Genomic DNA, 18,444 nt, shown 5'->3' with positions numbered 1-18,444 from the left:
TGTACAAATCATGGACGAATAAAAAACAGCTGATTACATTTTAAACCTTGCCCATGTCTACGAATTTAAGTTTTTTATTTATTCAAATTACATTATAAGGAGAATAAAAACAATAGATTACAGCCTACGAAAATACCCCTTCTGTACCGTACACGAAAGTTACTGTACACAGTACTGTACACAAGATTTACCATACTCTAGTTCATGTTCAACTATTCTGTGGTTGTCTATTGATTACACTGATTGTGAATGTCTAATGTAGTCTTCTTTTTTAACAGGGTTTATATTCTGCACAACGTGATGCCTATGTAAAAGAATTAGAAGCCAAAACACACCAAATGGAACAGCAATTACTGTTACAACAACAGTTACTACAGCATGTGATTTCTGAGACTGATCAAGCCGACTTGGAAGTGGAAGGGTTACTTAGCAACCCAATGGCAGGTACGATTCAGGATGGTTTATTACAATGGTGATAAGAAACTATTATCTTGCATTCATTTTGCTTTTCAGACAATGCAAAGTTTTTTTTCGGTTACCAAACCCTGTTTATTTATTTCCAATCATGTGATTTTATACAACAGGTGTTCAGACTGCAGAAATCACTCCAGCTTTCCAATGTGGCATAAACAATAAATGAGCAAACCACACCCTTCTACGTCGCTAAAATATGTACATAGGCAAACATGCATGCTTGTAATTTGTTTTGGCGCATCTGCTTTTCTGTTGACAGCTAGTGATTAGTTGCATGTACGTCAGCTGAATTGGCAATTGTGCAGTGAGGGCAAATCCTACTCATGAAAAATCTGTTTTATAGTGGTTTCTGTAAGCAACTTCTAGTAAGCAGTGAAAACTCTCTACATGTCTGGTCACACCTAATAAACAATCAGTATAACTTCTCATGCATATCTACATGCAATCTTCTGAACAAAATTGACTGTGTCCATATCTTCTAAATCTGAGCAGAATTAGGCGTATACATCAATGGTAGCTTATATACACGATGCGGTAATATGATAGTTCAACAACAATTTTAACGTCTAATCCTTTCTATTTTATTTTATAGAACAAAGTTCTAGTAGTTCTGACAGCTCTGCAAATCCGTCCCCCGTAGACAATAGGTAAGTTACTGGATATTTATTTTGCCATTCTATTCACCATTAACCTGAAGTGTTTCTATCTCCTTAAATATTAAAGTGGGGCTTCAATTATGTTATATATATATTCTGATGTATTGACTGTGTGGTTTGGTTTTTCTGTCTGTGTCATTGGTTCTTGGGTTAAATTTTACTTTAATAAGTCTCTTTTGTTGCAGTCTCTGTAAAGTACTATATTTTCACTTGGAATTTATTTTTATATTTTTGCTGAAGTGATGAATTGGTGAAAATACCCTTTTTAATCTCTGATGTGGACAGAGCGGAGCTGTTTATATAACTGATTGACTGTTGTCATCAACTTTACATTCTTGACTTCATCTTAAAAACCGCCAGCTGTATGGGATTGTTCATTTTGTGATGATACCTAGTTTTCCCTAATTATAGTAAATATTTGTTGGTAAAGAATGCTATTGTCAACTTTTCCTTGAAATGGCTTGCCCAATTGCTTCAATATTTATGTGTATACACCTTTGGTGGAACATGGTCTGATTGATTTGATTCATTCCTCTATTAGATTAATTCATTTATAGATTCAATAATTCAATTTTCTTGTTTTCTTGAAAATGGCTATACTGATGTGATATTGCTTCCTCATTATGCATCTATATTTTATTCATTCAACCTTCATACAAAACAGCTAGCCAAAAAGTCTAAATTGCAGCTAAAATAAAGTATTTTACAGTCAATAACTTGCACCAGTTGCTTTATCTGCTATAGATACTTTTCAATGTCTATTGCATAATGTATAATTTCCTTCCCTTTTCCTTATTGTATGTTTTCTGTTGTTTTCTGTCTTCTTTGTTTTTGTATTTCTCCTATTATTCTTTCTTGCAGCATTTTTAACAGTTGCTTCTTTTTCTTCATTTTATTTTTTGCTGCACTGCACTGTTTGTACTCGCTTGTGCTTTGCCCGGCTTACCATCTGTTTGTTCATAACTAGGTGCAGAATCTATATAATCCATTCACACTGCTTGCTTAGACTACACTTTTCATTCTAAAAATAATTCTAATAATAATAATAATTCTCTGGTTATGACAAACTTATTGGCAAAATTGCACAGGATTTGACAACTAGAGCCTGAAACCTTGGTTTAAATCAGAACTGATTTAATTTATGTAATGCACGTACCACTTGGAAATATACATTCTTCTTTAATACTTTCACACAAAATAGACTTGAACAGTTCACCACTCCTTAGAGAGTGGTGTTAAACTGGTTTACACCAAGGCTATCTTGATTTCTCTTGATTAAACTCTGCAATTAATGCAATTAACAACTTAATAATATATACACATTGAGCAGTTTTGTCAAACTATGTGATAGTGTAATTGTGTACAAACAGTACCGTATGTTTGCGTATTCCCCCCATGAAGATCTTATATTATTGGCGTCTCTTTGCGTATCATAACCACATTAAGATGTATCCTTGTCGCCTGATATTACATAATTGCATCTATCAATTATCATTCCCACTCACTTTACCATATATATATATCATGATAATTCATATTATTAATGAGATATAATATTAATATTGTTCCTTTTTTTTTTTCTATTTTATTTTCTGTTTTTGATGATTTCCTTCCTTGCATGTTATCCTGGGTTGTTCCAATTTTACTGACTACTCCTACTAAACTATTATCATTGCCGCTGCTACTACTACTACCATCATCATCATCATCGCTGCCACCAATATTATCTGTGACGTACTGTGTATATATATATTAGTCGACTAAATAATTTACCAGCCAATAACGTACCATTTCCTAATGCTCCTGATGTACTACCGATGCCTCCACCACGGAGCAGAGAGAAGGTTAGTTTCTGTTGCATTTCATGTACGAATTAGACTAAAAAGTGTCTTTCCCTGTGATCGAGTAATCTGTGTATATAATTTATTATATTATTTATTAGCATTATTATGAGGTTATTACGAGGATACCTCAAAGTATGCACGAAGACAGTACAGCAGGAGTATCGACCGATGCGCAGCCATCACTGGAAACGTCTAACTATTTTGAATAGTTACTTAGAACAGTTGCAAAATATTATCTACTGTATAACCTCTATTAGTCTATATGTACATTGGTCCATGGGTACTTCACAATGATTGGTTGACTCTGCAGTTTCATTTGCATAATAACAAATAATAACTTGTATATTTATCAGGCACGTCGACGCACTGCTATGGCAACCTGTGAGGATTTACTGTATGCGGCCGGCCCCACGCCTGGTAATGATACATTCATCCCAGTTTCAGAAAGTGAACCACTGACTTTTACTAGGAATGGAGATGATAAGAATAATATACCTGATAACATTCTGATGCCTCCGCCACCTATACGCTCGCACTCAGTACCTAAGAACGCTTCTTCAGTCAATAACAATGATACTGTCAGGTGAGGAAATGGACATTGTGAAATGCACTGTGTTCATCTAAGTGTCCTTACTTTAATATACTGAGTATATTACATAACTTGTCATGCTTAATGCTTAATGCTTCTCTAACCACATCTTTCACACTGTCTTGTAATTTAAGGTGGAGGAGATACTCGGGGTAATTACCTTCAGCTCAAATTAGTTATCCCGCACATGCTTTGCAATAGATTAATCCAATAGACAATCCTCTTTTTCTCTCTTCATCCCTGCCTCCTTCCTTCTTGCTGCCAAACAGTCTTTTTAATTTCTTTGCACTACTCATGAAAAGAAGCGTGAACCAATCAAAGAAAGTTCTGATATGAAAACTGTATCTGTAGCCTACTCGGTAATCTAGTGTATATGCGAGGGTGATCCCAGTCCTCTCATCAGAGTAGATTTATGGAAACATCTAGACTTTCATAGCATACATGTATACCTATATTACGTTGACCTGGCAACAAGTAAAAGTAGAGACAATTAAAAGCACAGCAAGGTTATCTATCCAATAAAAATGGAGCAATTACAAAGACGGTAACTGATGTTTTTAGCCCTTCTATCGATTTCAACAAACCAGAGCTGTTCATATTACTGATTGTCTGTCGGTGTCAACTTTACATTTTCAACGTCTTCTTGAAAACAACAACAAAATGTTATTTTTTAACTGTTTTTCTAATTTTTAACTGATACAGCGGAGCTAGCTGTATCAGCCGACAGGCTGCTTGTTCCCCCATAACCCTACATTTGCGGCCTTTTTAAATTGAAAATTTCTCAGAATACATCCAACTGAAACTTGCTTGGTTATCATGTCTTTCATTTTCTTTTTAAATAGCAAATAACAATAATTCCTGTGTTATATTAGACTTATCTCCCGATATCCCTTTATGTGCTTGTTTACTACCAGTCTCAATAGTACCATAGTATAGTATCTTTTCCACAGTGCACTCTCACTAATTACCACAGTGTTTTATGCATGCAGGTATTATTACCATGCGACATTGTACATTTTATTAATCGTATCTTATTTACTGTTTCAGATCAAGCCAAAGCTCAGACAGTGAGAAAAACAAATCAATAGACACTGACCAAGAAACCAACCCACGGCCTCGGAGAGGAAGCTTCACAATCTCACGAACAAATTCATCGTAAGTTAAATATAAATATTAACGTGCTAGGTTGTACATATGGTGGGAATTAAGTGAGAGGGTTTGAATGCACATACATATACCGGTACTTTTTACATCAACCTCAAAGGTCAATATGTTGCAGCTTTTGTCATGCATACTCGTAAAAACAATTTAATTTCGATAGACAAACTTTGGCAAGTCAGTGAAAATTAACAATTTTGGTAGCAGCGAAAAATTCTCTGGGATGTGTGTGAAATTTCTTGTATCCTATAAAATCTCCAAATCGCAAAAATTTCTAGCTGTGAAAATTAAACGATTTACACTCTTTGTACATGCATTTCATCTTTACACCACAGCTTCAACTCTTGCTGGTGTGCTTATGCTCATGCTTTTCCATTTCACTGCCAGCAAGACTATTTTTCTTCATATTATTTCTGCTTATTTTATTTTTTTTCATCAGTCTAATGAAAGCTGCTAAAACACAAGCATACAAAGCCTGGTCTACGACAAAGAATAAGTTAGCATTATTTTGCTCTGCTTTTAAACTTATAATGCTCTGCTTTTGTGTCTCTTGTATTACTAACAATATCAGCTGATAATTTTAGACTATTAACGCTTGATGGATTTGTATACCAGCTCCATTCATTATATCACATGCTTCATACATGTATGTCTAGGGGGGGGGGGGGGTTGCCTCTGACACCGTATTATACATGTCTACATTGTTACTACGGTACATGCATGGAGCTTTTTTTAGCTCCATGCTACATGTATACCATACTTTTACTGTATGCCTTACAGTTTGTCGCTTGTTGTTTCTTTTCTCTACTTGAAGTAATAAACAGCCGTAATGCATGGGTCTGTGATTTCTTAATGTGGTACATGTATTTGTTTTTTTCATTTACTTCATGCTCAATGTTGTGTGTTCCTTTGTAAATATTAGAAAAAAGAATTTAACATTATTTGGATGGTCGGAATATTTAATAAAATTCCCGAATGGAATCTGTCTCAACTGGGAAACTAGTCTTAATTTGTTCTTTCGAATGAGGTTAATGTGTTTATTTCATGGCGTTACATTACATGTACATTTTAATTAATTCGTATATGTTACAATATTATCTCTGTTGCTCATTCTCACCTGTAATATTATCCTATGTCATGATATAATAATCATCTGTGCCATATATATAGTAAAGGTCATGAAAGCGAATGAGCACTCCCTGATTGTTAAAGGATTGATGTACAGATCCTCTGTAAATTGATTGGCATGCTGTTTGGTATATGTACAAGCAGCTGGCTGCAATGTAGAAGTGTTTTACCACGGCTTTCTTGTGGTCACTTAGTCAGTGTTTTACAATGATAAGCCAAAGTCATTGCCCCCCTGTCACTATAGTTTACCTTGACTGATTTCATAATAGTGCTTTATCTATATCCACTTCAACAGGGAGAATCTGCTCACCCCGCCCGGTTCACCACCTATGAGAAGAAGATTTGGTATGGATGGCAAGAATGTATTTTCTAGACTAAGCAAATCAAACTCTCCTAAAATATTCCATGCTGACAGGTAAGATCTGTTTTTTGCCTACTGTAATCTTCAACTGATAGCATTATGAATGGTACATAGCAGCACCAGCAGGTGATATACTGAATGCTATTTTGCTGAGCAAAACAATACATATGAAAAATATAATCATTGTTAAAAAATGTCAAAGTAATTTGCATGTCAGATAGTTTCATTGATGCACCTCAATCTCCATAATGTTGTTGTATCTAATTTCACTGACTGAACAAATGCCAATATAATTTTCATATTAAGTGTTTAGTTTGCAGACTGATAGTTTCATTGATGTAGCCCTCCAAAACGCTGTGTCTAATTTCACTGAGTTAAAAAACCCAAAGTAATTTGCATATTAAGTGTCTAGTTTGCATAACTGATAGTTTCATTGATGTAGCCCTCCATAACGCTGTATCTAATTTCACTGAGTTAAAATATGCCAAAGTAATTTGCATATTAAGTGCCTAATTTGCATAACTGATAGTTCCATTTATGCAGCTCTCCATAAGGTTGTTGTATCTAATTTAACTGAGTGAACTAATGCCAAAGTAATTTGCATATTAAGTGCCTAATTTGCATAACTGATAGTTCCATTTATGCAGCTCTCCATAAGATTGTTGTATCTAATTTAACTGAGTGAACTAATGCCAAAGTAATTTGCATATTAAGTGCCTAATTTTCATAACTGATAGTTCCATTTATGCAGCTTTCCATAAGGTTGTTGTATCTAATTTAACTGAGTGAACTAATGCCAAAGTAATTTGCATATTAAGTACCTAATTTGCATATTTAATAGCTAAATTTATGCAGCTCTCCATGCTGCTAATGTGCTGACCATTGTAAGAGCATTCTTAATGAGAGTAACTCAAATTTAAATATTAATGATTACTTATTAATGGTATTTCTTTGTTCTATTTAGGGGTGTGATTAATGCGTACACTGGTAGACAGAGCGGAGGAAAGCCCCCATTGATTTGCACTCACACTGCAGAGGGCCATACTAAAGCAGTGCTTACAGTACAAGCTACAGAAGATTTACTTTTTAGTGGTTCTAAAGGTATTATTTCTCAACTATTCTCTTTTAAATTGTAATTCAATCTAATGCATAAGCGAGGTTGTAGGTTTGTATCCAAACTAGCTGTATGTCATGGAAAGTTCATTTGATAGGAGAAACAGAATTTTGTATTTTTATGTAGTTAGAGAAATAACATAATTTATCTCATCACGCTATACATATTTTCAGTACCAGACATTTCATCTGTTACGGCAGAATGTGATTTATTAAACAGCAGCAATTTCAAACAGTTGTAAATAAAATCAGCTGTTTCACTATTGAGTAAGGTTTTTTCCATTTAATGTTCATTTGATGAGAATTTTGTATCAGGCCTACATACACAATTACTGATGTACAATCCTTCGTCTCAACAGACCGCACTGTGAAAGTGTGGAGTTTGGAAACAGGTCAAGAGGTGCTATCACTTGTGGGTCATCCAAACAATGTAGTTTCAGTGAAATATTGTGAAAAGATTGGCCTGGCGTTCAGCGTATCAACATCCTATATTAAGATATGGGATATACGTGATGGGCATTCAACGTGCATAAAAACACTAAGGTACTTGTTTTGCTTTTTGTCTTGATTTGTTTTGACGTTGTGTGTTACGTTTTCATATTTACAGTGTAATATTTATAGATTACAGTGACACAGCAAATATTGGTCACTTATAGTGTGTCACATATTTACATTATAAAACTTGATCTTCAATACGTAATTAAGTGATATCAGATTTATTAACTTTTTCATCACCAGTTCCTTCTTTTCATCACAAATTCACAAAATAGTCCTCTTTATAGTGTGCACTTTCCCTCTCAAGATTAGGACAAAAATAGCTGAATAAAAAAAACTGAAAATTGACTCTAATTTTGTCTGTTCGTTCAAAATTAGGGTTCATTTCCAGAAATATTGAAGAATATATGAAAGAAAGAAAAATGTAGACAAATTTGAGTGAGAAAGTCTGGTTTTTAAAATTGCACTGGTAGGCTTGGAACATGTACATTTTACTACATTAAGCCATATTTCGATTGTACTTTATAGCAAATTGATAAAGTTATCACTTGAAACTTATTGGCATTGCTCATGAATTCAAAAAGTTTCAAGCGCTTATCGATTGATAAAAATAAATTCCCCTTTGTATAATGACAGATTATCACCACAGTCAATCTAATCAAAATTATCACACTCATTCTGCTATTATTATTCATACTGACTTTGTGGACTGTTATGTGATATACAAAATATTAAAATTTAAAAGTCTAGGTATAATAAAAACATCTGACAGGCATCTATTTTTCCCATGTTTGATTATTGAGACTCTGGATTCGCAAGTATTTTGTAAATATACTGTACTCCTTCAGTTGTTTCAAAAATTGCTAAAATATTATTGATAAACTAATTGTAATCTTTCCTTCTAGAGCCCCAGCTATTACTCCAAATTTTAACATATGATACTAATATATTTCAGTTCATCTGGCCATACACTGAGTGGAGGTGTTGCAATAACTGGTAGTAGAACTGTGGCTGTACCAGCTGGGGAGACTAGTATCAATGCCATTGCCTTGAATGAATCTGGTACTATGCTGTACTCGGCCGCAGGTAGTACTGTCAGATTCTGGGATCTCCGAAGGTAAGTCACAGCATAAGTAGGTTCTATATTGTAATTGTGCTGCGAGTCATGTTTGTGTGCTCCAAGCAACTGACAACTATCTACATTTAGTACTGACCACCTACTTAATAGCGCTATGGCATCTGATCAACTGGGATGGGACTGAAATTAAGACTGTTTCAGATATTTCCTGCAGAGAAATGCCTCTTTATCCCACTTCATGCACAGTACACCCATATACTCTGTGTGCTGTTTGAAGTGCACTGTACTGAATGTCTGCCGTGTGTTCTCTGACTCAATGTGCCTAAATATATGGTATGTGTTTATAGTTTCCAGGCTATTGGTAAACTTGTAGGTGGCCATAGTGCTGCTGTGATGACCATGGCGGTAGAAGATGCGGATCATGAATCGGATTTAGTTATTACGGGTTCCAAAGACCACTATATCAAGGTAACTGATACACATTATAGAGGTCGAAATTAAGGCCTGTCCACCTGTCCATACACAAAGATTTTAGCTGGAATAGGTTAATGTACAAAGGGACAGACAAATAAAGATATCAAGTTTTTACTAACCGACCAAATAGAGCTGTCCCAAGTTGTTAATAATCTCCACAAAATACTTTCAGAGTAAAGACCTATGAAAAAACCAAGAATAACATTTTTATTTAAAATAATAATTTTTTTATCTTGCTTAATTATTATAGTACATCGTCAATTGGGACAGGCACTTTTATTTTCAAATCTGTCCAATAGACACACTGGTGGTGTAGTCACTGCCAAAAATAATCTAAAACCATTCACTATTATTGACAAGTATTTCAAGTACCTGATGAAGCTGGTGGTGGTGTAGTCACTGCCAAACATATTCTAAAACCATTCACTATTATTGACAGATATTTGAAGTACCTGATGAAGCTGGTGGTGTAGTCACTGCCAAACATAATCTAAAACCATTCACTATTATTGACAGGTATTTGAAGTACCTGATGAGGCTGGTGGTGTAGTCACTGCCAAACATAATCTAGAACCACCCCACTATGATGGTATACAGAGCCTGTCGATTAGTGGACATACACTGTTCAGTGGATCAAGAGATATGTGTATTAAGAAATGGAATCTTAATAATCAGCAGTTATTGAAGGTATGTATTCTGATCTATTCAAAATAACCATATCAAAATCTCAATGGGAATACATGTTCAAAAATGTTATTATTATTAATATTTATACTAGTAGTTCTAGTAAATTAATATGGCCAAATATGAACTCTCAGAACACAGATCTCTGCAGTAGGTCAATATTCTTACTTCATGACTGTATGTTACAGTGTCACTGCACACCAATTCAACTTTTGTTCATTTCTTGCAGTCAATAAACTCGGCACATAAAGACTGGATATGTGCATTGGAGCAGTTACCAGAACGTAACTGTCTACTGAGTGGCTGCCGTGGTGGAATCTTAAAACTGTGGCAGATATCTGATTGTAATCTGATGGGTGAAATTAAGGCCCATACCAGTCCAATTAATGCTATTTCTAGCAATTCAAATTGTATATTTACAGCTTCTAGGTAAGTGACTCTAGTTGTAGCTGCTATTCATTCATCCATTGCATGTATGCATGTGGTTTTGCATTATCTGTTGTCATGCAGCATAATAATTATTGAAACTATTTTTTGCTGAAATAAATCAATAACAACAACTATAAATTGGTTGTATCAAAAAACAATAGGTCTATTTTTAGTCTCTGGATATTTGCATGAAATTAACTATTCCAGTGCATTTTAAGTTAAAAACAAAGCCTAAATAGACATGTACTGTAATAACTTGCCACAACTATTTATCAGTTAATAAACTGACATTAATCTTGTCTGTATCATTGTAGATGAAGGGCAAGATATATGAGGGGAAAATGTATTCAATGTATCCAAATATCCAATTTTTTTCAAATTTGCATATTATATTAATCTGTTACGTTTTTCAAGATATTAGTTAAATTTCACTTAAAATCGTCTTCTCGTGGTTAAAATTAACTTGAATAACTTTTATCTGATTATCTTCTAATTTTGAGAATCTTATCAATCATTATGAAATTGTCAACCAATTTTGATGCAACTAGCAAGTTCAAATTTCAAGTAATTGGGTAGAATTTGGCTGAAATAAAACATTTTTAAAATGTGGCTCGTATTCTACTTTGCTTTTTTCCCGGCATATATAACTGCACTAATATTTGGGAATGTAATTATGGTGACTTCATTGTTTCATAATTGTTTCCACTTAAAATTTTAGCCAGCAAAAAGTTCAGATATATTATTGCATTGTTTCAGGACTTTTAATACCATACATTTGTTTTTTAATCTAGATTCTCAATGGACAAGGTTGTAGTAGTTGTGCTTTGTTTTTACAAAATAAATAATTAGTCAGCCGTATAAATTTACTACATCGATGTGTACCATCAAATACAGGTTCTGTTGCTAAATGATCCTGTTAGTGTTAGAAAATATACTGGGTAAACTATAATTGGAGATTATTTTTTGTGTACTACTAAATTGATTTACGAATTTTTGTACCTTGATTAGATTTTAAATTGTATTTTGCATAATATTTTTGTGGCAGATAGTTGACTGAAAGCAGAAGCGCTGACCCCCCCCCCCCCCAACTCCAAAAATAGAAAATCTTGAATTATATAGCAGCTCTGTATTGTCCTTTGTGTTTGGTACAAATTTTTAAACCATGCCTATAACTCCCCCTGCTGTGTATGAACTCTTATCCACTCTTTTTACTGTCTTTTTTTGGGTGCTTGTTTAATTAATTTATTAATTTTTACACTCGTACAATTTGAAAATTATTGCTGCTAGGGTGGTTAATTCATTAAAATATTGGGTGATATAAATCTAGGTTTGGTTGTCTCAAAGTGACAGTAATGTACTGCAAATACATTTGTTTGATAGTTCTACCAAAATCATTACTGTCCTTGATTGATTCATGTTTTTGGCGATGTAAGATAAAAAAGTGGTGACGTTATGGTGTGAATACTAGACTCACCTCAATATATACCAAGTTATCGGAATGTATTCACCTAGCTTTCGTGATGTGATAGCCATGCTTAAATTCATTATTACGCTATGTTGAGTTATTGTTGCTTAATAATAATTAGTAGACATACATTGTGTGTATTAAGGCATCACCAAACGCAGCTTATTGTCATGGAATTAATGCTCTTGTCTTTACATGTACCAAGATAGTCGTATATTTCTCCGCTGTAACATAAGGAAACATGTGTATTTTGAGACGCTGTTAATTATTCAGCAATGCTATGAAACAAAACAAAAACAGGCAGCAATCATCTCATTTTGTAATTTAAAACTACAGAACAGAACTTTCTTGGTGTATTTAAAAGTGATTGATCTTGAATGCACTCATTGATAACTTTGTTTTAACCTCACTTTACATCCTGGCTCTGCACTAATGGTATTTATTTTTCTCTTCCTTTTTTTTCCCCTTTCACCCTATGTTTTTATTGTACCTATTTGTTCATTTACACGCTCTTCTGCTTTCTCACAACGCTTCATTCGCAGTGATAAAATTAAAGTATGGAAGCCACCAAAACCATTTCACAGAGAAAAATTTATTTAACCTTGGCAAACTAAGAAGAAAAAAAAGTCTTCCACCAAAATGATCTCCAAATAAAATTTATTTTTATATTTAAAACAATTTATTTATATTTTTGTATATTTTATACCATTTAATAATGCATGGTTGTATGCAAGTGCTTAAATGTGAAAATCAAAATCTAAAGAATACAAGTTACAAACTGCACCACAGACAATTTATATAAAACTGATTTTTTTTTTTTTAGTTTTAAGGTATAGATAAAAATATTTCCACCATTGCATGATCTGTTGATTAATTTTGTATTATTTTTCCCCCTTGCCTTTTATTTTTTTGTTTTTTTTATTTTATATTTTCACTATAGCGACCGTACTGTCAGTATATGGCGGGCTCGAGGAAGTCTGGATTCACCATCTTCAGACACACCAACTGACAAAGAAGAGGCATAGTGTTGGTGATGTAGAAATTGGTAATGAGGTCACCTGTGTCTGATTGAATGAAGTTAAAGTTTTTGTCTCTCGATTGTTATAAGCATGTTTTTCTTTTGCAAACTTTTATAAATTTCATAGACCAGTTGCCAATATGTATGAAGTTTGGGATCTGTTGAAAATTGTGAACCTCTTGTAAGATTGTGAACTTGTAATTAATTGTATTGCGCACATGGATCTCTTAAAACTTATTTTAAACTTGTGGACCTGTTTAATCTTAAATGAAGCTTTTGAACCTGTTCAATCTGTGATGAAGCTTGTGGAGCTGTTCAATCTTTAATGGAGCTTTTGAACCTGTTCAATTATTAATGAAGCTTTTGGACCTGTTCAATCTTTGAATCTTGTGCACCTGTTACAATCTGTTATGAATCTTGTGGACCTGTTCAATCTTTGATGAATCTTGTGGACCTGTTCAATCTTTGATGAATCTTGTGGACCTGTTCAATCTGTGATGAATCTTGTGGACCTGTTCAATCTGTGATGAATCTTGTGGACCTATTCAATCATTAATGAATCTTGTGGACCTGTTCAATCTTCGATGAAGCTTCTCGACCTGTTCAATCATTAGTAAAGCTTGTGAAACCTGTTCAATCTGTGATGAAGCTTGTGGAGCTGTTTAATCTTAAATGAGGCTTGTGGAGCTGTTCAATCTGTGATGAAGCTTGTGGACCTGTTCAATCTTTGATGAAGCTTGTGGACCTGTTCAATCTGTGATGAAGCTTGTGGACCTGTTCAATCTTTGATGAAGCTTGTGGACCTGTTCAATCTGTGATGAAGCTTGTGGACCTGTTCAATCTGTGATGAAGCTTTTGGACCTGTTCAATCTGTGATGAAGCTTGTGGACCTGTTCAATCTTTGATGAAGCTTGTGGACCTGTTCAATCTTTGATGAAGCTTTTGGACCTGTTAAATTTTTGATGAAGCTTTTGGACCTGTTCAATTTGTGAGTAAGTTTGTGGATCTATTGAATTTTAAATGAAGCTATTAGATGTGTTCAAGCTTAAATAGAACATGTCAGTCTTGAATTAAGCATGTGGACTTAATGCATGTGTGTGAATCTGCTGCAAATAGTTCAAAACAATTACTTTTTGTTGACTATAGGGTATACACATTTGAATGTTATGCGTGTAACTACTTTTCTGTTAAAGAAGATACTTCTAGAAAACAATTATTTACATATTTATGTATTGGGGGTATAATGGGACCAGGAAATCGAAACAAACTTCACTGAGTACTATTTATTGTTAGCGATGCAACATGACATATGATAAACTTCCATGTTAAAAGTATTCGTGAACTGCTAGTATTGTTGTTAAGATACATCTTATATTGTTGTTAAGGTATTTCATACCAAGGCTATGATATCTACCACGACAGGTGTCATGGAAAATCAGGGTGTAAATGATAGAATTCTGGGTTGGCCTGTGAGGTCATCTGTATATTGATAGTAAGTCCACAGTGCTGGCTACTGAATATTAGTATGAAATTTGCTTGTAATATATTGACATATATGTAATTGGATTGACTCAAAACTTAGTATCTGTATATGTTTTATTCTATGAATGTGCAAGGATTTTGTGTGTGTGTGACAAACTCAAGAGAATATTTTGTTTCTTCTTTTTGTGAGACAATGTCTGCAGGCTTAATTGTTTGTTGTGCAGCTGATTAGGGTATGATTTATTTTCCTGTGAACCCACTAACTGTTATATGTACCTCATTGTGTTGATCTGTTAATTTTGTGGCATTCAAGAGAGGCGTGATCTTTGATGATATTTAAGTACTGTTCTGTAGTATATATCTGTAATACAGAAAATGTTCACAAACATACAGACTTTGATAAGGCCAAATAAAAAAAAGTGTATTTCTGGTAACCCAACCTTTTCTAGATTTTGCATGCTGACCCTATATCTTTTTATGGTCACTTACGAGTATTAATGTATATAATTAATGTATGGGACTTCCTTTTGCATGCTGGACCAATGTTTAAAATCAACATATGTAATGCATTATACAGTTTCATTTCCAATATCTTCCCAATATAGTGCAGTATGGACCAACCTGCACAGCACCATCTTGCAAAGAGTATAACAAAATGAAGTTATACTTGCCTATTGGGTACCATCCATATTTTTGTTTTCAGTGTTATCAGAAACACACTACTTTATAATAAGTCTCAAACTCTTATGAAATTGTCAACTGAACTTGATTATTTAATCTTTGGCATATTCTTGAATATAAAACTTTTGATTGATCGATGTCAAGATGATCTAAAGAGCAATTCTTTTTTATTTTGTGAACTATCAGTATTGACAGAATATCTCTACAGATCCCATCCCTTATGCTGCTTCCGTCGGAACAAATATTCTTGTCTATTGTAGTGTACCCTCTGTCGACAATATACATATTTCTCAAGTCAGTATTTTGCTATTGGCTTGTAGAATTGTTGAACATTGGTGCTGGCACCTTCTGTTTTTTCAGACTTGAGCTTGATATTTGGCTGTCCAGTATAGAAACGGTAATTGGTAGTTTCCTTTATATTTATTGTTAATATACATATGTATTCATTCACTGCCAAGTTATTTTCATTTTATAATAACTCATCTCTACAATTCATTTGTTTTGATTTTCGATCAAAAGCAGTTATTTAATCTGTAATTTGTAAGTACTGCAACCTTGCATGATTGTGTGGTGCAGTCTTCCTGAATGTGGAACGAATATTTGAACTTGTGAATGACATTCAAGAAATGGTTGATATAATTTTGTCTGGCTTAAAGAAAGAATCACTAGTTTTATTACCAAATCACCACTCTCCAACATTACAGAACTTGGAAATATCAAAATGTAATTAAACTATTTCTTTTTGATTTATTAGCAAATCAACATTGATTACTTATGTAACAGCGATTTTAATTGGCTGAATCCTCATCATCAGGTACTTTCGTTGTTACTAAGATTTTGAAAAGATGTGTAGATATACTTTCTGTAGTCATTTAAATTATGACAAGAAACTGTCAGTTTCAGGTTGTGGAATGTGTAGGTATTTAAGTTGTTTTCTTTATTATGTTTCAACAGTTATTGTAAGTTTAGGGCATTTCTATAGTCACATATACTAGACATTCTGAATGATTACATGTAATGCGTGTTAATGAACGGACTGCTTGCTATATCGAATATCACAAACCCTGAGAAGGTAGATAGATTTTACCAAACCTGTTGCAAAGATTTGTGTGTTTTTATCGCATTTGAGTCTCCAAGACACTAGGTGGCGATATTTTATCCTACACCAGTTAAAATGTATGATTCGAAAATACAATGTACAATGCGATTGAACTGGGAAGCACACAAAAAAGGAAAAACACTATTCAATTGTGATGAATTTTGAAATAATGATGCGAAAGCCATACCGTATTATGCCTGATCATTCCAGCATGTGTATTACCCGAACTGGTTTAGCAGAAAATGTGCTACATTGAGAATGTCTTCATTATGTCTATTAGTAGTAAGTAACAATATTGTAATATATAGTGCAGACATATTGTGTTTATATCTTTCAACTGGTGCTAAATACAACTCTACATTGTATGCGTTATTCTCAACATAGTGAACACTGAAATTAAAGTTGGCCTTGTATACACATACTATGAAATATCTTGTGTTTATTAGTCACTGTTTGGATAATGTCTGAAAATAGAGATATTCGTCAATTGTATATCATGGACTGTCTCGAACCAAAACCAAAATTGCTGATGCTACAGAACACTCCATCAGTTGCAGGATTTAGGCTAACTGATCACAGCCTTGTGCATCGGTGCTTGTTGGCCATTTTCACCAAAGCAGACAGAACAGATATCACAACTTGCACAGGTCTGTCCTCCATAAACTTCTGTTCTTCTATGTTGTCAGACAGTAATCACAATCATTTGAAACTAGGGGCCACCATTGAAGCACCTTGGCTTATGACAATTAATCGTGAGCACTTCTATGCAGTGATCTGGCCAGAATATAGTTTCAGAACAATTAAGATAGCCAGTCGGGGCAAGCCAGGGAAAAAGGATCTGGTAGAGGCAAAAAGGGTGGTAAGCTAATACAGTAAATGAGAGGACTAGCTGAGGTCAGGTCTAGTTCCAAACATCACTCTGACTCATTTAGAGACTTCTGTTGTACAGTCAGTCATCAGACTGGCCGACTTTCTCATGGAGAAGGCTTTCTAGGTCACATTGTAAAACAACAGTGAAGCCCCCAGTCGTCAAATCAACTGTAGACCAATTTCAAAATGATTGAAGTTGCACAGGAAAGCTGTGGTGTATTGCAATAACACAATCCCCATTCTCAATAATCCAAACATAGATGACCTAATTCTCTGAACCTCTATAATATTGACACATTTATTTAAAAATTTAAAAAAAAAATCGAATAGAAAAGTCCAGATATTGAAAACCTTTTGATACTCTTGGTTCATTGCAACAATGGTACAGTCCTCAAAGTATCAAGAAAATTAAAACACTAATGCCTACAAATCTATATAGAAATAGGTAATTAAAAAGAATCGTATTAATGTTGTAGATATTCAAAGCAAAGTTGAAGGTTTAGTGCTTGATGTTTCATTTTTCAACTTAAGGTAGCGAGACTATTATTTGTGTTGAAAATTACGATTTTCACATTTATTTATTAATTGATGAAATGCACTATAAACTTTCATATGATAAAGTCAACATAACATAGAATGTCATGTAAGTTGGTTAAAATGTATATTTTCTGAAGGGAAGCAAGGCAGCCTCAGTAGTGTTTTCCAAAATCAACAATACAGGTTTAATCTGTGTGCCTATAAGTTTCAAAGATAAACTCAAGACAAAGCAATGTTAGGATGTGTTATCAGTAGCTATCTGACACACAATGAGTGTTTCCAAACATTCGAGTGGTTTGTCTCCGCCCCTGTTTGTTTCACAGATTAGTCATTTGCATATGAATGTGTCAGACACAAGGTCACACAGCCACTGAAAAAAATCATTGATTTTGGTGTTTTTATATGCCGAATTTATCCAATTATAGCTATCCCATTCCTCTATTTTTTTTGGTTTCTAATAGCCTTACACATTTGGATGCCCCTACACATGGTAAAACAGACCTTGATGGGAAAACAAATTGATTGTGCCGATAAACAAGCTTGAAAATCTTTGCTGATACTTCATGGACGTTTTCTAGGAGTTTATGTTTTTCAAAATACAAGGTCTTTAACAAAAAATAACTTATACTTATTGTCGTCGGATTAACACCAAATTTTCACAGCTTTAAGGTGACAATGAGAGGAACTTGAATGTGTCCAGACAAACTATTTCATCGATTATTTACCAACGAGTTGTGGGCAATGTGACTAAAACAGTAATTGAAATTCAGCACACTATTTTTTAAAACGCGTTGCTTGAATAAAACTGA

The 18,444-nt window shown here is 34.0% G+C and overlaps 1 protein-coding gene across 3 annotated transcripts in view; it reads left to right on the top strand.

Moving 5' to 3' along the window:
- The window catches only part of LOC100377165 (kinesin-like protein KIF21A), a 67,803-nt gene extending 51,146 nt beyond the window's left edge, over positions 1-16,657 (top strand). For all 3 annotated transcript variants that reach the window (XM_085501440.1, XM_085501442.1, XM_085501441.1), the window contains 13 exons: positions 279-444; positions 1,067-1,121; positions 2,887-2,974; positions 3,328-3,557; positions 4,611-4,718; positions 6,145-6,264; positions 7,175-7,311; positions 7,683-7,866; positions 8,774-8,935; positions 9,244-9,364; positions 9,887-10,057; positions 10,284-10,483; positions 12,889-16,657. In XM_085501440.1, coding sequence (XP_085357566.1) covers positions 279-444; positions 1,067-1,121; positions 2,887-2,974; positions 3,328-3,557; positions 4,611-4,718; positions 6,145-6,264; positions 7,175-7,311; positions 7,683-7,866; positions 8,774-8,935; positions 9,244-9,364; positions 9,887-10,057; positions 10,284-10,483; positions 12,889-12,973 — 1,827 coding nt within the window. In that variant the 3' untranslated portion in view covers positions 12,974-16,657. The remainder of the gene's footprint in view (positions 1-278; positions 445-1,066; positions 1,122-2,886; positions 2,975-3,327; positions 3,558-4,610; positions 4,719-6,144; positions 6,265-7,174; positions 7,312-7,682; positions 7,867-8,773; positions 8,936-9,243; positions 9,365-9,886; positions 10,058-10,283; positions 10,484-12,888) is intronic.
- The last annotated feature ends 1,787 nt before the right edge of the window (positions 16,658-18,444 follow it).

This window comes from Saccoglossus kowalevskii, chromosome 7 (assembly GCF_978046115.1).
Source record: "Saccoglossus kowalevskii chromosome 7, keSacKowa6.1, whole genome shotgun sequence".
Classification (NCBI taxonomy): Eukaryota; Metazoa; Hemichordata; class Enteropneusta; family Harrimaniidae; genus Saccoglossus; species Saccoglossus kowalevskii.
This window is presented reverse-complemented; position numbering and strand designations above follow the sequence as displayed.